The sequence below is a fragment of the Solea solea genome, chromosome 3 (assembly GCF_958295425.1).
Source record: "Solea solea chromosome 3, fSolSol10.1, whole genome shotgun sequence".
NCBI lineage: Eukaryota > Metazoa > Chordata > Actinopteri > Pleuronectiformes > Soleidae > Solea > Solea solea.
In genome coordinates this window covers 13,575,619-13,600,855 of record NC_081136.1, presented here as the reverse complement: position 1 = coordinate 13,600,855, position 25,237 = coordinate 13,575,619, and the positions used below count along the sequence as shown (strand labels likewise).

At 39.5% G+C, this 25,237-nt stretch overlaps 1 protein-coding gene across 2 annotated transcripts; it reads right to left on the bottom strand.

Moving 5' to 3' along the window:
* Positions 1-38: 38 nt before the first annotated feature.
* Positions 39-24,522, bottom strand: hdlbpb (high density lipoprotein binding protein b). Of its 2 annotated transcripts, none has more exons than XM_058623542.1 (28): positions 24,428-24,522; positions 22,599-22,678; positions 21,531-21,632; positions 21,158-21,309; positions 20,611-20,826; positions 19,575-19,781; positions 18,829-19,044; positions 17,240-17,446; positions 17,043-17,150; positions 16,760-16,864; positions 15,753-15,831; positions 15,435-15,574; positions 15,219-15,323; positions 15,007-15,120; positions 14,825-14,911; positions 14,564-14,695; positions 13,735-13,953; positions 13,423-13,644; positions 13,052-13,270; positions 12,503-12,644; positions 11,646-11,773; positions 11,446-11,550; positions 11,153-11,287; positions 10,284-10,427; positions 9,985-10,164; positions 9,755-9,871; positions 8,619-8,771; positions 39-7,915 (listed from the first exon to the last, which is right to left on the bottom strand). In XM_058623542.1, exons 3-28 carry the CDS (start codon positions 21,604-21,606, stop codon positions 7,823-7,825), a joined length of 3,801 nt encoding a protein of 1,266 aa, XP_058479525.1. In that variant the 5' UTR covers positions 21,607-21,632; positions 22,599-22,678; positions 24,428-24,522; the 3' UTR covers positions 39-7,822. The 2 variants fall into 2 exon arrangements, with proteins under 2 accessions (XP_058479525.1, XP_058479526.1); XM_058623543.1 differs by lacking the exon at positions 24,428-24,522 and adding an exon at positions 24,311-24,394.
* Between the last annotated feature and the right edge of the window lie 715 nt (positions 24,523-25,237).

Genomic DNA, 25,237 nt, shown 5'->3' with positions numbered 1-25,237 from the left:
TCGCTGGGGTTTGCGTGTTTCTTTTGGGGGGGGGGGGGGGGGGGGGGGTAGGGAGTATAAATTAAATATACAGAAGAAAAGACAAAAACCTACTGGTGTTTCTGGTTCCTTTTTTTTTCACATTTTATTTAAAGTAGGAAAAAAACTTCACTGGTCACTGACATGTTATTGCAGTGTTGCATACTTAAGTCAATCACACCGTTCCAAAACGTAGACTAATTACTCATTAAGGCCAATAGTGGGTGTTTTTTTTTTTGTTTTTTGTTTTTACAGAAATGGAGGCTGCTTCAGTGGCAGCACTATCCTGCCGTTTATGAACATATACACACGAAGAGAGAGAATCAGCCTCAAGTTCAACAACTAAAAACAGACAAATGACAACTTTCCTGTCCCACAAACGTTAAGTAATGATGTCGTAAACACAACAGGAACGGACCGTTGACAGATGGCTATCTGCTGGATGATCCTGTTGGGTTGCATAGTCGGTTTAATTTACTCATCTGTTTTCAGCTTTAATGTGAAACTTATACACCAGCTCTGACTTTTTCAGTTGGACCCTGAGTTTTCTGTCTTTGCGTTTGTTTGTTTTTTATTTAGGTTTGAATGTCCGCTGACTTGGGAGTCTATTACTCCGACTCTAGAGCTCTTCCTTGCCATTAAAATGTGTCTCAAATAACAGTTCAACATTTAGGGAAACTCACTTATTTGCTCTTCCTGCTGTATATTGGCATAGGATTTAGTATGTCGTCCAAAATGTGACAAAATGTCATAGTTTAGTATGTCGTCCAAAATGTGACAAAAATGTCATAGTTTAGTATGTCGTCCAAAATGTGACAAAAATGTCATAGTTTAGTATGTCGTCCAAAATGTGACAAAAATGTCATAGTTTAGTATGTCGTCCAAAATGTGACAAAAATGTCATAGTTTAGTATGTCGTCCAAAATGAGACAAAATGTCATAGTTTAGTATGTCCTTCAAAATGTGACAAAAATGTCATAGTTTAGTATGTCGTCCAAAATGTGACAAAAATGTCATAGTTTAGTATGTCGTCCAAAATGAGACAAAATGTCATAGTTTAGTATGTCGTCCAAAATGTGACAAAAATGTCATAGTTTAGTATGTCGTCCAAAATGTGACAAAAATGTCATAGTTTAGTATGTCGTCCAAAATGTGACAAAAATGTCATAGTTTAGTATGTCGTCCAAAATGTGACAAAAATTTCATAGTTTAGTATGTCGTCCAAAATGTGACAAAAATGTCATAGTTTAGTATGTCGTCCAAAATGTGACAAAAATGTCATAGTATAGTATGTCGTCCAAAAGGTGACAAAAATGTCATAGTTTAGTATGTCGTCCAAAATGTGACAAAAATGTCATAGTTTAGTATGTCGTCCAAAATGTGACAAAAATGTCAGTTTAGTATGTCGTCCAAAATGTGACAAAAATGTCATAGTTTAGTATGTCGTCCAAAATGAGACAAAATGTCATAGTTTAGTATGTCGTCCAAAATGTGACAAAAATGTCATAGTTTAGTATGTCGTCCAAAATGAGACAAAATGTCATAGTTTAGTATGTCGTTCAAAATGTGACAAAAATGTCATAGTTTAGTATGTCGTCCAAAATGTGACAAAAATGTCATAGTTTAGTATGTCGTCCAAAATGAGACAAAATGTCATAGTTTAGTATGTCGTCCAAAATGTGACAAAAATGTCATAGTTTAGTATGTCGTCCAAAATGTGACAAAAATGTCATAGTTTAGTATGTCGTCCAAAATGTGACAAAAATGTCATAGTTTAGTATGTCGTCCAAAATGTGACAAAAATGTCATAGTTTAGTATGTCGTCCAAAATGTGACAAAAATGTCATAGTTTAGTATGTCGTCCAAAATGAGACAAAATGTCATAGTTTAGTATGTCGTCCAAAATGTGACAAAAATGTCATAGTTTAGTATGTCGTCCAAAATGTGACAAAAATGTCATAGTTTAGTATGTCGTCCAAAAAAGGACAAAATGTCATAGTTTAGTATGTCGTCCAAAAAGTGACAAAAAGGTCATAGTTTAGTATGTCGTCCAAAAAGTGACAAAAGGTCATAGTTTAGTATGTCGTCCAAAATGTGACAAAAATGTCATAGTTTAGTATGTCGTCCAAAATGTGACAAAAATGTCATAGTTTAGTATGTCGTCCAAAATGTGACAAAATGTCATAGTTTAGTATGTCGTCCAAAATGTGACAAAATGTCATAGTTTAGTATGTCGTCCAAAATGTGACAAAAATGTCATAGTTTAGTATGTCGTCCAAAATGTGACAAAAATGTCATAGTTTAGTATGTCGTCCAAAATGTGACAAAAATGTCATAGTTAAGTATGTCGTCCAAAATGTGACAAAAATGTCATAGTTTAGTATGTCGTCCAAAATGTGACAAAAATGTCATAGTTTAGTATGTCGTCCAAAATGAGACAAAATGTCATAGTTTAGTATGTCGTTCAAAATGTGACAAAAATGTCATAGTTTAGTATGTCGTCCAAAATGTGACAAAAATGTCATAGTTTAGTATGTCGTCCAAAATGTGACAAAAATGTCATAGTTTAGTATGTCGTCCAAAATGTGACAAAAATGTCATAGTATAGTATGTCGTCCAAAAAAGGACAAAAATGTCATAGTTTAGTATGTCGTCCAAAAAAGGACAAAATGTCATAGTTTAGTATGTCGTCCAAAAAGTGACAAAAAGGTCATAGTTTAGTATGTCATCCAAAAAGTGACAAAAAGGTCATAGTTTAGTATGTCGTCCAAAAAGTGACAAAAATGTCATAGTATAGTATGTCGTCCAAAAAGTGACAAAAATGTCATAGTTTAGTATGTCGTCCAAAAGGTGACAAAAATGTCATAGTATAGTATGTCGTCCAAAAAAGGACAAAAATGTCATAGTTTAGTATGTCGTCCAAAATGTGACAAAAACGTCATAGTTTAGTATGTCGTCCAAAATGAGACAAAATGTCATAGTTTAGTATGTCGTTCAAAATGTGACAAAAATGTCATAGTTTAGTATGTCGTCCAAAATGTGACAAAAATGTCATAGTTTAGTATGTCGTCCAAAATTAGACAAAATGTCATAGTTTAGTATGTCGTCCAAAAGGTGAAAAAATGTCATAGTTTAGTATGTCGTCCAAAAAGTGACAAAAATGTCATAGTATAGTATGTCGTCCAAAAAGTGACAAAAATGTCATAGTTTAGCATGTCGTCCAAAAGGTGACAAAAATGTCATAGTATAGTATGTCGTCCAAAAAAGGACAAAAATGTCATAGTTTAGTATGTCGTCCAAAAAGTGACAAAAAGGTCATAGTTTAGTATGTCGTCCAAAAAGTGACAAAAAGGTCATAGTTTAGTATGTCGTCCAAAAAGTGACAAAAATGTCATAGTATAGTATGTCGTCCAAAAAGTGACAAAAATGTCATAGTTTAGTATGTCGTCCAAAAGGTGACAAAAATGTCATAGTATAGTATGTCGTCCAAAAAAGGACAAAAATGTCATAGTTTAGTATGTCGTCCAAAATGTGACAAAAATGTCATAGTTTAGTATGTCGTCCAAAATGAGACAAAATGTCATAGTTTAGTATGTCGTTCAAAATGTGACAAAAATGTCATAGTTTAGTATGTCGTCCAAAATGTGACAAAAATGTCATAGTTTAGTATGTCGTCCAAAATTAGACAAAATGTCATAGTTTAGTATGTCGTCCAAAAGGTGACAAAATGTCATAGTTTAGTATGTCGTCCAAAAAGTGACAAAAATGTCATAGTATAGTATGTCGTCCAAAAAGTGACAAAAATGTCATAGTTTAGCATGTCGTCCAAAAGGTGACAAAAATGTCATAGTATAGTATGTTGTCCAAAAAAGGACAAAAATGTCATAGTTTAGTATGTCGTCCAAAATGTGACAAAAATGTCATAGTTTAGTATGTCGTCCAAAATGAGACAAAATGTCATAGTTTAGTATGTCGTTCAAAATGTGACAAAAATGTCATAGTTTAGTATGTCGTCCAAAATGTGACAAAAATGTCATAGTTTAGTATGTCGTCCAAAATTAGACAAAATGTCATAGTTTAGTATGTCGTCCAAAAGGTGACAAAATGTCATAGTTTAGTATGTCATCTAAAATGTGACAAAAATGTCATAGTTTAGTATGTTGTCCAAAAGGTGACAAAAATGTCATAGTTTAGCATGTCGTCCAAAAGGTGACAAAAATGTCATAGTTTAGCATGTCGTCCGAAAGGTGACAAAAATGTCATAGTATAGTATGTCGTCCAAAAAAGGACAAAAATGTCATAGTATAGTATGTCGTCCAAAAAGTGACAAAAATGTCATAGTATAGTATGTCGTCCAAAATGTGACAAAATGTCATAGTATAGTATGTCGTCCAAAATGAGACAAAATGTCATAGTTTAGTATGTCGTCCAAAATGTGACAAAAATGTCATAGTTTAGTATGTCGTCCAAAATGTGACAAAAATGTCATAGTTTAGTATGTCGTCCAAAATGTGACAAAAATGTCATAGTTTAGTATGTCGTCCAAAATGTGACAAAAATGTCATAGTATAGTATGTCGTCCAAAAAGTGACAAAAAGGTCATAGTTTAGTATGTCGTCCAAAAAGTGACAAAAATGTCATAGTTTAGTATGTCGTCCAAAATGTGACAAAAATGTCATAGTATAGTATGTCGTCCAAAAAGTGACAAAAAGGTCATAGTTTAGTATGTCGTCCAAAAAGTGACAAAAAGGTCATAGTTTAGTATGTCGTCCAAAAAGTGACAAAAATGTCATAGTATAGTATGTCGTCCAAAAAGTGACAAAAATGTCATAGTTTAGTATGTCGTCCAAAAAGTGACAAAAATGTCATAGTATAGTATGTCGTCCAAAAAGTGACAAAAAGGTCATAGTTTAGTATGTCGTCCAAAAAGTGACAAAAAGGTCATAGTTTAGTATGTCGTCCAAAAAGTGACAAAAATGTCATAGTTTAGTATGTCGTCCAAAATGTGACAAAAATGTCATAGTATAGTATGTCGTCCAAAAAGTGACAAAAAGGTCATAGTTTAGTATGTCGTCCAAAAAGTGACAAAAAGGTCATAGTTTAGTATGTCGTCCAAAAAGTGACAAAAATGTCATAGTATAGTATGTCGTCCAAAAAGTGACAAAAATGTCATAGTATAGTATGTCGTCCAAAAAGTGACAAAAAGGTCATAGTTTAGTATGTCGTCCAAAAAGTGACAAAAATGTCATAGTTTAGTATGTCGTCCAAAATGTGACAAAAATGTCATAGTATAGTATGTCGTCCAAAAAGTGACAAAAAGGTCATAGTTTAGTATGTCGTCCAAAAAGTGACAAAAAGGTCATAGTTTAGTATGTCGTCCAAAAAGTGACAAAAATGTCATAGTATAGTATGTCGTCCAAAAAGTGACAAAAATGTCATAGTTTAGTATGTCGTCCAAAAAGTGACAAAAATGTCATAGTATAGTATGTCGTCCAAAAAGTGACAAAAAGGTCATAGTTTAGTATGTCGTCCAAAAAGTGACAAAAAGGTCATAGTTTAGTATGTCGTCCAAAAAGTGACAAAAATGTCATAGTATAGTATGTCGTCCAAAAAGTGACAAAAATGTCATAGTTTAGTATGTCGTCCAAAAAGTGACAAAAATGTCATAGTTTAGCATGTCGTCCAAAAGGTGACAAAAATGTCATAGTATAGTATGTCGTTCAAAATGTGACAAAAATGTCATAGTTTAGTATGTCGTCCAAAATGTGACAAAAATGTCATAGTTTAGTATGTCGTCCAAAATGAGACAAAATGTCATAGTTTAGTATGTCGTCCAAAATGTGACAAAAATGTCATAGTTTAGTATGTCGTCCAAAATTAGACAAAATGTCATAGTTTAGTATGTTGTCCAAAAGGTGACAAAAATGTCATAGTATAGTATGTCGTCCAAAAAAGGACAAAAATGTCATAGTAAAGTAGGACTTTGTGTATCATTGGTTATTATTTAACTGTCACTAATTCTCTATCTGATAAAATGTAAAGTGTATCAAAAAAAGCGACAATCAAAAGATCGTTATTCGCCACAGAAAAACAGATATTGGTTGACCTCTAGTGTATGTATATGTAAAGGTCACAATAACACATAATATACTGCATGTTTTATGTATTGACTTTCATTCAATTAAAAAATTCTAAAACTAGTTTTTTGCACAAATTAAACAAACGGTAGCTGTGTTTTCTTTATTTTCCCCCTTTGTTTCAGTTTTTATGTCGAGTCAAATCAATGGCTCTAGTTTTACCTCCCAGGCATCAGAGTGGCATCGATGTTCGAACAAGCAAGTTTCCCAAAGTGTTCAACTGTTCCTTTTAAAAACCCCAGGTGTGTATGTTTGATTTAATTCACTTGATTTAGCAAAGGAAACGCGTTTTAAATCTCAGAGCTGGGAAAAGGGATTTTGGGGTTCAACACAGTTTTCTGCTACAAAATATCACTCCACACACGTTAAACCAAACTGTAGCTGTTACGTTTGTATTTTTGGGAAGTTTTTTTCCTGATTATTTATAAGCAGCATCATGTTCATGTTGACACAAATCAAGAGATCAAGCCGAGAGAGTTCAAAAAACCGAACGAGCTCTGAGAACAGCTCAGAGGAGAGAGAGAGAGCGAGAGAGACAAACGGACAAAGACCATGGAGAAGTTTGGTTCCGCTTCATTCAACTATACATCTTAACTTGCACTCACTCACACACAAACCTACAACATACAGTCTTCCAAATATGCCAGAAACTAACAAAACAGTTTAAAAAAATAGTGAAAAGTCCTTTGTACACGTACACATAACAGATAACATGTTCTAAAACCCGCATGTACAACATTCACGCCCCAAACACAAGGTCGTCAGCATCAAGCTACAGAGAGGGCTTTTATAAAAACGCAGGATTCACAGTAGTTCAAATAAAATGGCTCCTTCTTTTGTGGTTTAAATAAATAAAAACAGGTGTGAGAAAAACGACCTTCGTTACAAAACAACACGCTTCAACGTCTCGGCTCCTCCGCCCTCAAATGAATTAAAAAAAGGGATCTGCAAACACTTGTGGGTGAAAAACTTCTCCTGATCCCACACACACACACACACACACGCAGCTCATTGCCTCACCTGCTGCACCACATTAAAAGGTAATGTCAACAAAAACCCTCGTTATCAAATAATCACAGGAAAAGAAGCTTAAAGGACGCTGTTGTTCTCAAACAGTCACTCACACCGCTGCTGCCCTTAGATCTCCTACATCCATCCACCTTCACCTGTCTCCATATACTCCAACATGTCCGACCGACTCTAATCAGCTGACTGTTTGCATCCTTCATGGGTGAAAAATAGTGTGTGTGGGGGGGGGGGGTTTCTTTATGAATGATTCAACAACAGCCCCAGGAGTGGTGAAACCCGAGAGGCAGAGAGCGCAACAGCAAAACTATGAAAGGAGCATTCAACGTTCTTTTCTCTTTTTTTTCCCTTTTTTTTCCCTTCCTCTGAAGAAGGAGGAGGACGTAGAGGTACCAAGAAGAGAGACGGATAAGGACAAAAAAAAAAAAAGGGATAGTTCTCCAAAAATTCAATGTGGCTGGTTGTGGGAGGTTGGAAACAAGGTGGTTTTACAGAGAAAGAGACGGGAGATCACTACAGAGGGAGGGAGGAAGGGAGGAAGGAAGGAAGGGAGGAAAGGAAGGCGAGCAGCAATTTCATTAGAGATTTGTCTCTCATCATCTACTTTACACAAGTTTTTGTTTTCCTCCGGATGAGCAGCTTCAGAACTTCTTGGGGCCCCAGGCTGACGCTTGTTTCGGGGCCACGCTGGTTCCGAATGTGGGGAAATCCTCCGCGCTGCTCATGTCAGGAGCCTGAAGAAAAAAAATAAAGAAAATGAGTGCACACGTCTACAGACATATTACATTAATGTCATTTATCCAAATTGACTTACAATGGAATTGAGTACAATCAGCCAGGGGTGGAGTCGAACTTGCGACCATTGCGACCATGAGGTCTTTCGCACGCAGGGTACCGGTCTTAACCACTGAGCCACCCATGCACACGGGTATTTGTGTACTAACAAGACATAGTTTATAAAACAGTACAAAATCTCAGGCGTTTTCATTATCTTTTATTTGTGAAGTCTTCTTATTTTTATAGTTCTGTTTCCTTATTTATTTTGACATTAGGTGTGATTTTGTGTTGCATCTTATTTCCGAGTGTCAGAGTTTTTTTTTTAGCTTCGACTGTCAAAGCGTGACGTAAACTTGTTATCATCAAAGCCCTAACTATTTCAAATTATAATACGTTACGAGCAAAGTGCATTAGAAATGCTAAATGTGCAATATGTGCACAGGAAACACTTGTTGTGTTGTATCAAAGTGTTATACGTTGGTTTAAAAAAGTTCATCTAGAAAATTGGATCATGTCAAGCTGATCAAACAAACAAAATGACATCTTTCAAGTGAGCAGTCACTATGCCGTGCTTCCATTACATGGTGTACAGTATTTGTTGTCTGGGTTTATGGCAAATTAAAACTGACTAGAAAACTAAAAACTCTGCACGCCCCCCACCTTGGTCCCTGCTGCGTTCCAGGGGGCGTCCCGCACCACAAAGCCCTTAGCTGGACCTCCACTGCTGTCGTCCGCTCCGCCCGCTCCTCCTCCGTAGCGAGACGGGGGCTTCATGTAAGCGGCCAACGTCTCCGTCTCCGTCACGTTGAGCATCTGAGACAAGAAGAGAGCTCATTCGCGGGAACTTCAACCTCGTTCAACCTCTGCACTGTCGTTACTGAGGTGTTTTTATGCATTTGCATTCATTAATATGCATAATAATAATAATAATAATAATAAAAATATATAAAGTAAACATTAAAAGACAAAAAACATTCTGTAATATCACCAAAATGTCGACATATAAGACATAACAAGAGAAACACATTGTCCAAACATAAAACAATTCACATTATTAGGCATAAAATCCTACTGTACTCATACATAGACACAGAATGCCATAACAGCATTATAGTAAGGAATAAAATTAAAAATAATACATTCAGGTATAAACAAAAGTGATGATCAGGAGATGATAAAGCCCTCACAGCCCAGAAATATTGAAAAGAGCAGATCATTCAGATCCAACAGCTTATTTAAAAATGCAAATTGTTTTTTTACAGAAGGAACTTGAATGTGCACGTTTTAAGTTCTATATCAATATTTAACTTGATAACCTTAAAGTCCTGTGATGGCTTTACATTTGAATATGCCAACCTGTGTTTTAAATAGACTTTATGGTGCATTCCATTCACACCACTACTTAAACAAATAAAACTGCTGCTATGTATTCAGCTGATGAAATCAAACCTTTTTACTTCCAATTACAACTGGCTTGCACATTATTCTTCTACACCATTCTTGGGTCATCTTCCATTCTACTTATTCTATTATTGAGTTATCTCCATTGACTCTGCTGGTCCAGTGAAGACTCTTTTGCACAATAAAGAGAGAGAACACTCTGTGCATGTGAAAAACACGAATCCTTGAATCCTCAAACATGACATCACAATATATGAGCATATAAAGAGTGTGAATACGTTGATAATCCTCTCACCTAACACCAAAGAGATTTGGTTTATGTTTTGTACCAGAAAACCAACCCTCACAGGGTTTTACTGATAGGCGTACTGTCAGTGAGTCATCATCATACTTACATATTCTTCCTCCAGGTTGAGCAGGTGGTCGATGGCGTTGTCGACAGTCTCGGGAAGACCCGTCACAGTCACTTTGTCGGGTTCATCTGAACCAGGCTGAGGAAACCGGATATCCACCTGAAAATATGAACGAGAGGAACAAAAACATGGTGACGTGGGAGGTCACAGCAGGTTCAAGCTGTTTTCTGAGTGCAGGATGGAGAACGCAACACAACAAAACCAAATCTAACCTTGAACTCCTCCATCAGTTTGCGGATGGCTTTGCCGCGGGCTCCGATGATGCGAGCGTGGGTCCTCGGGTCCAGGTGAACGTCTTGGCTCACCATCTCCTGTAACTCAGCCACCAGCTGCTGGATGGACTGACGCGCCTCCTCCACGTTTCGCTCGTACCCCGAGATCACGATCACATCCTGAGAGAAAAGTATCAACTTTATTTATACGTAAATACCCGTTTCCATACAAAAATCAACCGAGGGGAAACAGAGGAGGAAACGATGTGTTCGAGGATGCGTTCAGCTACCGGACACACCTGCTGCTCGTCTCCTTTGTCGGGGAACTGGATGCTGACGTCGTGGTCTTTTCTGATTTGGGAGATCACGGCTCCTTTACGACCGATGATCTTGGGATGAAACTTGGGATCTACAGACATGGTCACCTTGAAGCTGCGCAGAGCCTGAGAGCAAAACAAAGCAGAGGGCTATTTGAACACAAACAATATGCACAGTTTACAGTATGACAAAAGTGTGGCACATTCAGGATTAGAAAGTTTATACATCAAACAAACAAGTTGATGACATTATCAACTGAGGCACAAATATCCTGTAATTTAGCTGTAGCTGCATTTGAATTTAAGTTGACTTGCACCTTTATTAAACTCTTCATATAACCTTTAAATAAACCAGACTTGGCCAAAACAACTAACCATTTTCTGTTCAGTTTAAATAATAAACACATACTCAAAACTGTCAAACATAAAAGGAGACTGGTGCAATTTAAAACAGCTGCAATTTTCTATTACAACATAAATAAAACAAAACTAATACAGAGAACAAAGAGGAGTATGAAAGGCGGAGCTACTTATAAGACATGGAGTACTGTGCTATTGAAATCTAGAAAGTGTACGAGAGGCCGTGAGCATAAAAATGCATCTATAAAATGAGTTTACACTATTTGTTTACACTCAGTTTCCCACAGTGTCATAAGGTTAACAAACAATGCTGCATTCAGATTTGTATCTACTAAAACCTCATAATTTCTTCCTTGGATAAAACCCTCAGGACATTATATTATAATCCTACATTTAACGTTTTGAGTTAAGAAAACATAACCTCCACTGCGGAGGTGGTAAAAGTGAGTACTAAGAAACAGAACAACTGGACTTCAATAAGAGCCGTTTACTCTGTCCTCCTGCTCGGCCTGCAGTTCTTTCACCCGCTCCAGCAGACCGTGTTTGGCTCGCTCCACGTTTGCCGCCAGCCCCGTCACCTTGATCACGTCCAGCTGCTTCTCAGGCTGCGGCACCCAGATGTTCACCTGCACCACAACACACACACACACACACACGCAACCACACATCGCTTATATCATCTCCTGAAAGGTAAAAAAGTCTTAGTAAAAAGGAGAAAATCCTTGACTTTATGTATCCTACACGTGTCCCTTGGCCAGAAGATGGCGCCAGAGTGTTAGCTAACCTCATACTCCTCCATCATCTTCCTGATTCCACTCCCCTTCTGACCAATGATGTAGCGATGCAGCTCATAAGACACCTCCACGTCCTCCGTTATGGGCACCAGCGCCTGGAGGAGGAGACGGTGACAAGATTGTTATTTTAGAAAAAGGAGAAGACGGACGACATCAGATCTTTAACGGAAGAAGACAAATGGTGTCTTACCAGCAAGGCGACTTTGGCCATCTCACACTTCTCTACCCTCCCAGAGATGATGATGATGTCACACTTGCGGGGAACAAACTCTGCCTCTGGACTCACTTCACCATTTTCTTGTGGTGGAGGCTCCTGACCTGAAAAATGACCATGACAAATTGTATGTGTGTATTTGTACGTGTGTAGAAATGAGGCTGCAACGAACCATAATTTTCATAAATCGATTAATTTGTCCATTATTTTCTCGATTGATGGAGTGATTGGTCCAGAAAATGGTGAAAAATGTTGATCGGTGTTTCTCAAACCTGGAAATGATGATGTTCTCAAATGTCTCGTTTTGCCCACAAACCAAAATGATTCAGTTTTAATGATTTCTTTGTTTTATGGAGCAAAGAAACCAGAAAATATTCATATTTAAGACGCTGAAAAAACAGAAAACTTGTTTTAATTGTTGGAAAAAAAAAAAACACACTCAGAGTGGTTCATCGATTATCAAAATTGTTCATTAATTTAGTAATCGATTAATTGAGTAATTCAGCCCTAGTGTTGACGCTGGTGGACACAGAGAAAATTGTTTGTTTTCATTTTTAATTTTTCTCTCTCACGTGCACAGTCTGTTGCTTGTGTTTGTTTAGTCATTTTAAACTGTTGGAAATCAATATAGTGATGTTCAACAAAATAATAAAGAAAGAGGATGTATGGCCTTATTGAGCATACATGTTTCCCATACGTTTCTATTAGTAGGTGCTTTTGCCAAATCTACATTTATGGTATTCCTACACCTACATTCTTAGATTTTCAACACATGCAGAGAGCCTTTGTGCTGCTACTGCCACAGTTACACTTTTGTGTGTTATATTTCTGACCTGCAGCGCTGTCGTCTCTCTCGGGGAACTTGATTTGAACCTCGTGCTCCCTGGTGAGGTGCTGTATGCGGCAGCCTTTGGGCCCCATCACAGCGCGGTGGTAGCGCTGAGGGATGGCAACCTCCACGCTCACCTGAGACTCCTGCTCAAGAGAGAGGAGGAAGGACAAGAGCGAGACAGCTGTGTAACAACAGAACTGACACTGAAACACAAATCATGTTCACACGGGGGAAACCGTTGCCATCACAAACCACTGAGCAAAATGTGCTTTGAGGCTTGTTAGTTATTCCCCAAAAAAGATCTGGATGTAGAGTCCTTGAAAACATTAAATGTCCTTATTGACTTCCTGATCCTGCGTATAAAATAAAATACCACCACTGTTGGCAGTGAATTCTTACAGAACTTCGATTTAGCTTCAATCTGTACACAGATATTGTGCTAAATACAGATATCAATCGCCAGGAGTCTTTCCAAAGTCAGTCGCAGATTATAAAATACAGCAAGAACACACTTTTAATCACAACAATTGGTTTTTAAGTTGTGTCTAACCAGGTCCTCGATGACCTCTTGGATGCGTTTCTTTGCAGCCTCCACACAGTCTTTGGCTCCCTTCAGCGTGACCCGCTGACTGTTGGCTCCAGTACGAGGGAAGCTCACAGCCACGCCGCCGTACTCCTCGGCCAGCTCCCGCAGCACCTGGCCTCTCCGGCATACAAAGTGGCGGTGGTGGCGGACGTCCACCACCATGCTGTCCTCCACCACATCATCCTGGAGGAGGAGGGAATGGGGAAAATAGTGAGTGGAGGGATATTTTAGGGAAACCACTATATTCCCGCTTTTGCCATTCAATTTGCAACGGTTTTCAGAGACATATAATATTCTGTGTTTGCCAAGCACATTTAAGCACAGAGTATAATTACCAGGTTTTTGACCAGATTTTCCAGCTCCTTCTGAGCCTGACGAACAGCCTCCTCCTTCCCCACAATGGTGATGAGCTCCTGCTCTGTGTCGTCTGGTGACGGAAAGATAATCCTGGCCCCCGTCCTGTCCCGCACGCGGCGGATATTTGCCCCACCGCGGCCAATTAAGAATTTATGGTACTCTGGTTTTGCCTGCAGCTCGGCTGTGAAGTTGTTGATTTGCTGAATAGGGCGAGAGAGGCGACAGTAACTCACTTTACAGTCATTCACTCTTTTGATCCACTCACACACATTTTTCCTCTCCCACCAAACCTTTTCTTCTGCCAGCTGGAGCAGCTGTTTCTTGGCCTTCTCCACTTCTCCAGCTGGCCCTCTGATTGTGACCTTGTCTGAGCCAGAGCCTTCGGCAGGGAAATGGATGTGGACGCCACCGCAGTCCTCCATGATGGAGCGCACAAGGCAGCCCTTGGAGCCAATCAGAGAGTTGTGCAGTTTGGCTGGGATAGTGACCTCCGCCTCTTTGATGTTTGCCTGGTGGGATGAAGAGGGACAGAAGACGTTTGTGGGTTTAAGGGACTACAGTTTTAAAATACTCAGACCTCGAGATTGAATTAATTTGAACTCTTGTTTTGGTGAGATGTCCTTTTAAATATTAGTCATTAGGCGACCGGGTACCCGACTCTCAGTTAAATCAGAGATTGCAGAGAGATATTGCATTGTCTACACACAGAGAGGGGGACAAAAACATGCGACTCCTCACACGACTTGTCCACTGACATCGACAAATCACCTTTTCTCTTAATGCCCTATTAGTCATAATGCTTTGACTTCAGCATCCTTGGAATCCTAGGAAACTATAATTTGGCAGTTTATCGTCTATCTTTTTTGGTTGTTTTTTTTTTAGAAGTGGGGAAGGAAAAAGAGACTCAACAAGATTTCTTTTTTTTTTTTAGCTCATTTGCTATAACGTGACTAAAAAGGTTTTACTGATGCCAACTAATGACAACTTCCATCTTTTGAAGAAGAAGCTCTTCTTGAATCTTGAATCCATAAACTCATCTCATGCCAACAGGATATTTTGGGGACCATTAACAAAAATAAACCCTCACAGGCTATATAATCAGGACAAACCAGTTCTCACCAGTTCTCTCTGGATGGCGAGGATTCGCTCTCTGGCCGCCTCACAGTTGCTCTTTTTGCCTGTGATGACGATCATCTCTGAGTTACTGTTCTCTGTCGGGAGGTCGATCTTAGTGTTGGTTTCTTCACGGATCTGGCGGCACAAACAACATTTAAATTAGACGTGAATAACATATCAAAGGGCCAAACATAACATTTCCTTAACATATGACGTGTGTCAATGTAAAATCACAATGTTATCACAAAGTATATGTGGTCTCACCTTTTTGATGTTGGCGCCACCCTTACCAATGATGTTTTTGTGAAACTGCTTGAAGATGGGAACAGAGAGTGAGAAGCTGTTCTCAATCTACAAGAGAAAAAAGAAAAAAAGCTGCTGTCAATTTTAAAAATGGAGAAACGGAAACAAACAAAGACATGACTACAGAGAGCGCTGCGTCGTACCAGGTCAGCGATGATTTTCTGGAGGAATTTGGCACATTTCTCCACCTCGTTCTTCGGCCCTCTCAGCTGGACAATATCACTCTTCTGCGACGGGTCAGGGAAATTGATAATGACCTGGGAGTAGATGAGATAATATTCATAAAGATCAAAGGAAATCTGAGAGAAAATAAGTTCTTTCACTGACAGCTGGAATGGCCAGAGCAGACACTCACCTCAGGAAATTTATCTCGGACTTCTTTGATCTTTTCTCCCTTCTGGCCGATTATTGTACGATGGAACTTCTGCTCCACTATCATGTCTTTGGTGCGTTCGTTTTCCTGGGAACGGGGTGGGGGGGGAACACTCATAATAAGGATAAGGCTGTCTTTGCTTTATGTACCGAGCACTGAAGTAGTGAATGAACCAGTCTATTTTGACACTGTTCTCACCATCCTCTGGACCATCTCGATGAGTTCTCTGCGTGCCAGCTGCACTCCTTTTGGGTCCCCTTCGATTCGGACCAGACCACTTCGTTCGGAGTCCTGGGGGATTCGTACTGACACTTTGTACTGCTCCTTGATCCGATTTACTGCAGGGAGGAAGAGGGAGAAATGATTGCGTTTGCTTTTACATACATTAAATCTTGGTGGGTGGTTTCTCCAAAATCCTTTACATCAACTTAAATCATTTAAAGAAATGGCAAACCCTGAATGCTAGTAGTGTAAGTGTTATTTCTTTTGAGATCATTACAAAGCAAGACTTCTTACTGTTGGCTCCGTTTTTTCCAATGAGGTGTCTGTGGAATCGCTGGTCTATGATGACTTCAGTGTAGTCCATCCTCACCAGCTACACAAAGAGGAGGAGTTAAGAAGTGACTTTGAGCATCATGGGTCAAAGGAGTGCAGTACTGAATCCTGTCAAATCCATCTCTGTGCTTCTATGGTCTTTGATCCTATAAAAAAAAGCACTGAAAAAAAAACCTATATACCCCTAACTGATGTGGGTGTGTGCGTTATATCCAAGTCATCATTACAGCAAACTAGATGTGCCGAAAAAGACTTTTAACACCGAAACAGGACCTTGTGATGACATGCAAAAACTGCAGCCAGAACACGCCCATCTATTCCCGCTTCGAGTCTGTCCAAGAACAGTTGGGAACATTAACTAAAAACGTTCCAACAAGATGTGAGAACAGCACCTATTAAATGCTGGAAAGTCTCTTTGCTGCATACAGTGCAGATTAAGAACTCCCAGCCACATTCACTGGATCCCCCTGCATAATAAGGATCATTACTAGGAAGTGGGGAGTAGAAATGGTCCAGGCTGCGTTGGATACAGAGAAGCGCACAGCTCGTGCACTTCTATATCAATCAATGAAAATGTTTCTTAATTGATTTATTCTTCGAAGCATGAATATTAATCGATACAATTGCAATGGTAAGTACACACAGTTCCAGCCATGACAACAAAATTAGATTTAAAAAAAAAAAAAACAACTGTACAGAATTGACGTCACAGTTTCTTTCTGTGGTTCGGTTTCGGTTGTGTTCCTGATTTTCGGTTTCGGCCAACAATTTTCATTTTCGGTGCGTCCCTACAGCAAACACTAATTATTCTGTAAAGGTTACCTAGTAACATCCATAAACTTATTGCCTACAGGATTATATTTTTGAAAATAAGGTCACCCAGTTATTATACAAACCAACAACAACAATCCATTGTTTTAAAAAGTTGGATTTTGAAGATGTTTAAGAATCAATGAGTGACTACTGACCAGGTCCTTGATGATCTCCTGTATCTGAGCCTGAGCCAGCTCCACCTCCTCTGTTGGCCCCTCCAGACTGATGCGCTCCTCACCATCCGTAAATTCAATGTGAACCTACACATGCAAATCAAAATGAGCCAATTAAATATACGCTGCTCCTTCTCAAATATCAGTCTTATGCCCCTGTTCCTCATATTATCTGTCATGCTGCTGCCCCCTCTCCATCTCTCATGTGACTCTTCATGTGCACACAAGAACAAAAATACCACACACACTGGCTCTCACCACTTACCCGCGGTAGCTGCTGTGTGATTCGCCCGATGTTCTGTCCTTTTTTGCCAATGATGAAACGATGTAGCCATGCTGGAGCAGTAACCTCCACCACCATCACACTCTTCGCCTGCACAGAGATAAAAAAAAAGTTCAAACTTGGAAGAGCAAATGTCTTAGCTTAGCGTCCTCTGTCTACACACTCCTCTCTCTACTCACCTTGGCGTAGACCTGTGTCAGTGCTGGTCCCAGCTTGTCGGGCTCCCCTCTGAGGATGATTGTCTCTGAGCCAGAGTCCAGAGGAGGCATCTCCACTGACACGCCCGTGGTCTCAAGGATCTCCTGCAGGGTGTTGCCCTTTGGACCAATGATGTACTTATGCTGTGACTTCTTCACCTCTACAGAAATGGTGGTGGTCTTCCTCTTCTGCAGGGTAGGCAGGTACAAGAGTGATAAGTTATGAGTGGCGTGAAAAAGACTTTAAAAGTAGACGGGCAGTGGGAGGATGTGGCACAACACAGGAGTTAAGTGTGGTAAAGATGGGAACAGGAAATAAAGGGAACAAGCAGGAAGAATAGTGGCGGGTAGTGATTCGAGTGAAGAGAGAGAAAAGGTGAGCAGAGTTGGAGGGAAAATGATTGAAAGCAAGAAAGCACAAAAAAAAAATGCATTTGTTTTCACCTCATACATACATAACATTAGCATTCTCATCCTGTTGTTCTCTGCTAAAATCCAATTTTCTCTTCACATTATCTCCGGGCTTGCTCCTTCCCAGAGCTTATCTGGTGCACACTTACAAACACACGCACTTCCTTTCATCCATCTATCGTTTATAGTTTCTTGCGACATTGTCTGAACCTCCTAATTCCAAAAACACACACACTTGTCAAACATTTTTATCATAGATGAGGTTTAAGATCTAGGTGGAGATGGAGGTAACTTTGAGACAGTGGGAAGAAGCACACATTAAACATCACCACTCATACATGTGAAGCCACACAGCCTGAAACTGAGCCACAACCTGCTGCTGCTGTAGCATTTGGCTTTGTTCCTTTTTTCTTTTCCTTTCTATGCTTCCATTTTTGATGTTTAGTTAGTGTTGATGAAAAAGATGAACGCAAATGAAAAGATAATCCTCAGTAAAAGACAAAATAAAACAAATATATGGTGGAAAATAGAAGTGAATAAAACAGCAGCATAACATGGATGCAAAATAAGAGAAAACTACCCAATATTTTTGACTCAGGGTAGTACAACACGAGGTGTTTATAAGGTTAAAATAATAGTATGACTTTTTGACAGTAGAGACAGAAACATATGCCATGAAATAAGGGTCTTTGTTTGGCACTGAAGTGTGAATGCTGCAGTTACAGAATATATTATGCTGCAGATTTTGCCTCTACCATTAGTCCACCTGAATACTCAAACACACTGCAGTGGGATGAAACGGACAGTATGTCATTTCTGCTGCTCGGGGTCTCACAGTCAAAACACTAACAACTTAAATTGATGACTTCAGGAAGAAGCACGAGCTCATGGGAATTGTGTGATTTCCCTGTGCATTTAAGTTTTAGCAGCCGAACACACAGAATGACTAGTGTAGGAGCCAGTATTGAGTTAATTCAGTTTAGAGTTAGTTTAAATTATTAATGCAGGATCACTTGTTACAGTGTAACATGTGAACAGTTAAATTAACTAAACTATTATTTAGTTGAGTAAATATTCCTCCTTTATTAGATAAATCAGTTCTGCCAAGTTGGAGCAAGCAGAGTGACATGATCTCCATGATCACGGGGAACACTATGTACCTTGTCATCATAGATGGCTCGAATGCGGTTGACCGCTAGGGCGACAGCCTCCTTTTCACCGGTGATAACAATCTCGTCCTTGGGCAGACTGGGAGGAGGGATGCTGATGCGGGCGCCTGTCTCCTGGCTCAGCTCCTGCACAAGCCGGTTGTGGGCGCCAGCGATGAAGGGGTGAAAGGCCTTCTCCAGGGACAGACGCTCCACCGCACGCTTGTCCTGGTGAGTGGGTGGGCGAGGAGGCAAACACTTTCATTAACACGCAGCAGAATATGAAACGTGGTGAACTCTGTGGTTAGGGATCAAGGGATCAAGAAGTAATTCAATATCATAGAACGTATATAAAAAGTGAACACAGTCTTCTGGTGGCAAAAAAATATTCCTGTTTTGTAGCTGCGTGATTTGACTGGCACACATAGTTCACAATATTGACATCATGTTCTGAAGAAAAAAATCATGAACTGATCAGGAAAATAAGCTCATCTTCCCATATGCTTACAATTAAAAGTGTTACTTTCTTGTTAGACGCCCTGCACAGTAGGAGACGTCAAGGAGACGAACAAAAAATTTTCAGTTTATTCAATATTTACCAGTAATTGTGTGGAAAGAGACAATTATAGACTAACGACACTAAATGGTACAGTCAGAACAAAAGGTAATACAATTGTTTTTAAATCACACATCAGTCCCCCTTGCAACCCCTCTACATCTTTTAAAAATAGCACCAAATATTAAGCCCACATTCTGACCTGTTCGGCAGAGATGAGAAGAATCTCATGTCGAGCTTTTTCGATGCCCTCCTTGGTGCCGGTGATGCGGATGTTGCCGCTCGGGTCGTCAGGACGTGGAATAGCGATCTTCGTGGCCGTCTTCAGCTCCAGCTCCTGCAGCTTCTCACCGTTCTTACCGATAACAAAGCGATGGTGCTCCTTGGGGATGGCAACTGTAGCTGAGGCCTGGGGAAGGCAAATGAGATTAAGTTATACAACAGTGACAGGGCAAAAATAATAACAGGATGAGAGAACATTATCTTGCCTGAAATAATTGTATTAGTATTAGATAAATCTCATCTCCATCAGATAACGTTGACATACTGTATGTCCATTAAAAACCAACTTTGTTGATGCAGCACTTTCAGATTAAGGATAAAGACGTTATTTTCTCCATTTGAGCAAATATGTGGTAAAGGTAAACAAAAACAAAAGTATTTGACTTTGCAAACAGGTACAGATTGTTTTCCATACTATTGCGCTGAAAACTGCAGCTCAGCTAAACAGGTGGAGCTCACTGCAGCAACGGAAGTATAAATCAGCAAGTTTGCCGAGAAGAGGCCCCTCTAGGGAGATGACGGCCATTTTTCACCTCAACTATTTGTCCCTAAGTAGCCGACCTGTGCAGCAAGTAGTTTTCTATCTGCTGCAAAAACCAACCATACTTGTTTTTCTTCGGATCGTGTTAAAATTATCTAACTAAAACGAACCACTAATTGTCCGGATGTCAGGAGAGGAAATGAGGGCCTAAAATAAAGAAATTAACATCCCTGTAAATCCAAACTATTGAAAATAAACGTGCAAGAATTGTGAAATAACCCCACAACTTAATCTAAAAGTAGACTGGCAGAAAAATATATTATAAACTTTCTTTATTTGAAAATGTGTTATTGAGGTTTTCTGAGCTTATTCTTGCTAATAGATATAGGCAAGAAAACATGGCTGACATGCACAGTTTACTCCACAGTGTTGAGATTTAATATAACATATGCACAAATGCACATAATAAGATAACCTGCGTCTGCAGTCGAGCCACAATTTCCTTGCGAGCCTTCATGACAGAGTCCAGTTTGCCAGTGACCATGATGGACAGGCCCTGGTCTTTAGCCAGGGATAGCTCAATATGGGCCCCCGTCCGCTGCATGATTTCCAGGCACACTTTGGCCTCTTCACCCTCCCCGAACTGGCTGTTGTCCTTGTAGCGACGCTCCTCCAGGGGCACGTGAAACACCTGGGGACAGAGCAGGTTAGAGGGGAGGAGGGGAGGTGTTCACTTTTCAAACAACCTGTCTTCATTGTTTTTCCTGTAACAGTTGGATTTTACTGAGCAGCATCAAAGCAGCTAAAATGGCCTGGAGTCGTCAAAAAAAAAAACCAAAGAGCAGATAATGTAGGACAGAAACAGTTTTATGATTCATTAATTTTAATAGCAACAATGTGTCTATATATTGTCCCTTTTAAAGTAAAAACAAAATTAGAAAGTGAGCATAAGCAATGGTAACTTCTTTCTTTTATTATGCAAGTGTACATGTACAGTAGGTGTTTCTTTTTATCTGTTTAACCTGGGTGATGATAGAAGCTTTAATGGGCCTGATCTTGCTGCCCCATGCTGAAGCCGGTTCCCCAGCCTTCTCTCCTGGCGCTCCCTTCTCCGGCAGCGGAGGGAAGGCTTCCAGGTAAGTGGGGATGTAGGCTTCATCCTCTGGGACGCAGCCTGGCCCAGAGAGAGAACGATAAAAAAAGGGTCAGGACGAGGTAAGTAAACAGTCTGCATGCAAGGATGAATACAAGCGATAACAACAATACCTGCCCTATAGAGAAAGCTTTAGAAGGTATGACATGTAAATACGTAAAATACTTGCTCTCTTGGATTGGTGTGTCTAACTAGTGTGGGCTACATCGATAAAAGCATGTTAGCTGATGACAGGACTCTACCTGTAATCTCATGGTCCTTGAGGCCACTGCGATGTTCCGCAAAGCTCTCCGGGGTCAACACAGCCACTGAGCTCATGGTTCAAGAGTTATTCCGCTATTCCACTGAGAAGAAGAGGGCAAAAAAAAAAGGGGGACAATTAGCTGCTTTATTTGCTTGAGATTTCATATTCACAAAGCACTGACTACACCGTCTTTAGGTCTGCTATACACAGGCCCCAGAAGCTCAAAGATGTGTCTGAACTGACAGTGCCCCAACACCTGAGGTGCTCCAATTAACACTTAACATGCCTCAGGCAAACAACAAAACCAAAGCAAATCAAAGCCTCAGGGATGGGGTGATCACAAGTCATACATTAAGTGTTTGGCTCAAAACAACTGCTGCTCACATTCTTTACAAACAGGATCTTGTCAAGTTACTTTGCTCCAGTGGCTCAACCAAGAGAGAGAAAAAAAACAATATCTCCAAATTTGACCAACAGAAGAGACCGACTTTGTGAACACAGAAGGTTGCAGGACTTAGGGAGACTATTGTGGTTATCATGGATGAAATTAAATTAACTTGAATACTTAAAAGCCCAAATTTACAACATCCTCGTAAAAAATGTGGCAGTGAAGGAGATCTAATTCTGTCCCTTTTTCTTTTTAGATAAATTCATGGCTGGTAGGTAGGTAGAGGTAGAGTTGCTTGGGATGAGCCTAACTTTCATTTTACATAATATTTTTGTTTTCAACCAAGAAATCTTTGCTGACAGCCAAGGTGATCTTTCTTACTCCTAAACAGATATGCACATTAATTTGTTGATCTGCTGTGTTGCACATGTAGCTTAACACAATGATGAATTTGAGTTACTATTTAAAAAACGTTTTTTTTATGTGCTTCCAGCGTGTATTCAGATGAGAAAAGTCATGCAAAAATCTGATTCTGCTGGTTTAGTCACTGCTTAACCACTTTTAAAAGCCAAAAGAAGCAACTGCAGTCAAAAAAGTGCAAGATAGATATTCTCTGTGAGAAATATACAGCAACACTGCTTAGTCTATCTATGCTGTCCATAGCGAGTCCAGGCTTACCTGCAAAAGGTCAATTGCCAGAGAGTCCGTCCAGTTAGCGGCTACCGTAGGCGCTTCAGTGTGAGTGTTTGTTTCAGCTCCTGAATGCACATGGGGGAAAAAATAAGACTAAAAGTCCACATTGTAAATCAAAAAGCTCCAAAGCACAGAGACCAAGTTAATACTGTAAACACCCACACTGCACTGCACCTTATACAGTTTGGGTCCAATTCACTCTCCTCCTTCTCAGTCCCCTCCCATTTCTCTGTTGCTCTTCAAATTGTCTTTAAACTTTTACAAATACAATGGCCCAGAAAAAGTTGGAATAAATGGGAAGGCAGAATGTAAGTTTTACTGTACAAGGTAAACAAAAAACTCTGTCTTTCCCTCTGTGATTTGAAAATTCAGCCCTTGAATTCATCCTCTGGACTCACAGGTGGATATTAGCTTAACACAGCACAGCTGCTTGATCAGACGCCACAAGCTCATGCTCAGCATTGATTTGCATTCTAGTGAGGTCTCCACAACAGATACTGCACATGCAAAAATAGTAATAGTATGCACAACATGCAGAATAAACTGGCTGATGCAACTCATTGAGTTTTAGTGAAAGTTGAAATGAGCTGACACACAATGTGGAGTCTATAAATCAATGTGTGCTGTGTACAAAGGTGGAATGTAATTGTACTATTTAAGTACTGAAGCTACTTTTGACTCTGACATTACTTTTGGTTTTTTTTACAATTATAAGGCTACATTACTACATGAATACTTGTGACACTTGAAGCACAGATAACTAAAGTTATTCTTTAAAAAGCATGAAGGTCTTTTTAGTAACTGCTTTTACCTCAATCAAGAAGTTATGTTTATGGCTGCATGTGTCTGTCTGTGAATAGAGTAACTTTAACAGTAAAAGGACAACATTTGGTTGGGATGTAGATTATGGGGGTAGATAAAGGAAAAAATTATATTTTAGTGGGGATCTGGATACAAATCCAGATTCAGAATTTTAACAAACAAAGAAACAAGTTCACCTTGCAAGATAGGGAAGATTTGCACTTGATTTTTGTTTTTGCTATTTTTACTTTAGTAGTGGATCTCAGTGCATCATCTTTATTCATGTTAGATAAAAAATGTATTTTAATCACAGAAAATTAAATAAATTTGACCAAATTCAAAATTAAACAATTTAACTCTCCTGTAATGGACACGATCTCCTGTTGTGAATAATCACATTCGAACACAATGGTAAATTGCTAATAATCCCACAAAGAGATTAAATTCAAAAAAGCAGGACAGAAACAAAGGAGCTAATAACCGACTACAACGTCTGGTAGCTATTGTTACCATCAATATCACAGTGTCACCAGTTTGCAGACGATAAATAAGAAGTATATACGGTGATGTTATCCTAACCATGCACGATGCTCAGTACCACGATACACTATCATCTTTCTGGCCGACTAACATCTTTGACTACTAGGCTTCACGATGCACTCGTGCATGGCTGTTCTTATTAGCTGGAAGGCTACGTTACCCTGTGCTAACCCAAGCAGGTGCAAGCGTCCTGTTAGCCGTGTTCGCTAAGCTAACACACATCACTATGCTCCGACCTCAGCCGGGGATGATTAGTGCGCAAGGACTTTCTGATAATCGGCTAAAAAACACAAGCCGGGCATCCTGCAAGGCAGGCAGATAACCAGCTCCAGCGCGCTAGCACCAGGGGCACTAACCTGGCTAACCCAGACTGCTTCTAGTTCCAGTCGAGCCGACTTTCCCTCCATTTGCCTTCTTGCACTGTGTTCAAATTTATATAAAACGCGTAAATAAAATAGATAGAGGAGTCCTACCTTACAGAGAGAAAATAAAGCAGAGGGTGTGTGTGTTTGACAGGTGATGGTGTAAACACAGATGTGATTGGTCTACGAGCATTTCCTCTGCCGGCGGAGTGATACCAGCATACGCTGACTGCGACTCACCGAGTTTAAAGCAATTGCCGCAGTATCTTTGCGCATCGGAGCGTCCGAGTTAAATAGATCCCCATATGGGGTATCTCGTTGTTGTCGCTCCGTTGTTATATTCAGCTGGGTGGTAAACACATCGTGTCCTTGCTGATAATCAACTAATGACAGGATAACTAAAGTAATTCGGCTTTAAAGGCCTACGACAAAACATCAAACTGACCGGGTCTACTTCTCATTCATAATGGTCTGCTCTGCAGAAGTCACAGCAGCGGACTATAATAAAGTTATTGTTTGTAGTTTCAGGGCCGGCACAAGTCCTATTTATTTAAATTATTGAACGGTTTCGGGAACAGAAAAGCAATTTATTTATAGAAATGCAGTAAGTTGTTTAGCAAAGACATAATAAATAGTCAGTAAAGATTAAAACTTGTTAGAAAGATGACAATTGTGAGAGAATAAGCCCAAATTGTGAGATTTAAGTTTTTTAAATTGGCTTTAAAAAATTAGCTTCATATAAAGTTTATTGTGCGTAATTATTTATTTACAGAAAATTAGATTAATAATCTGGTGAACGATCAATTTAAACTTTTTCCTACATAATTATACATATATAATCCAAATATTTTGGTGCAGTATAATTCTTGAGAAATACTGTTTTCTTCAATTTAACACTTCATATTAAATTGTTCCAAACTG

What these genes read in the sequence shown, in the direction of transcription:
- hdlbpb (XM_058623542.1), bottom strand. Translation starts at nt 21,606, where the DNA reads ATGAGCTCAGTGGCTGTGTTGACCCCGGAGAGCTTTGCGGAACATCGC. An exon ending in TCGAGATGGTCCAGAGGATG is followed by an intron (nt 15,324 to 15,434) that starts GTGAGAACAGTG and finishes CCCCGTTCCCAG; the next exon opens with GAAAACGAACGCACCAAAGA. An exon ending in GGAACGCAGCAGGGACCAAG is followed by an intron (nt 7,916 to 8,618) that starts GTGGGGGGCGTG and finishes TTTTTTCTTCAG; the next exon opens with GCTCCTGACATGAGCAGCGC.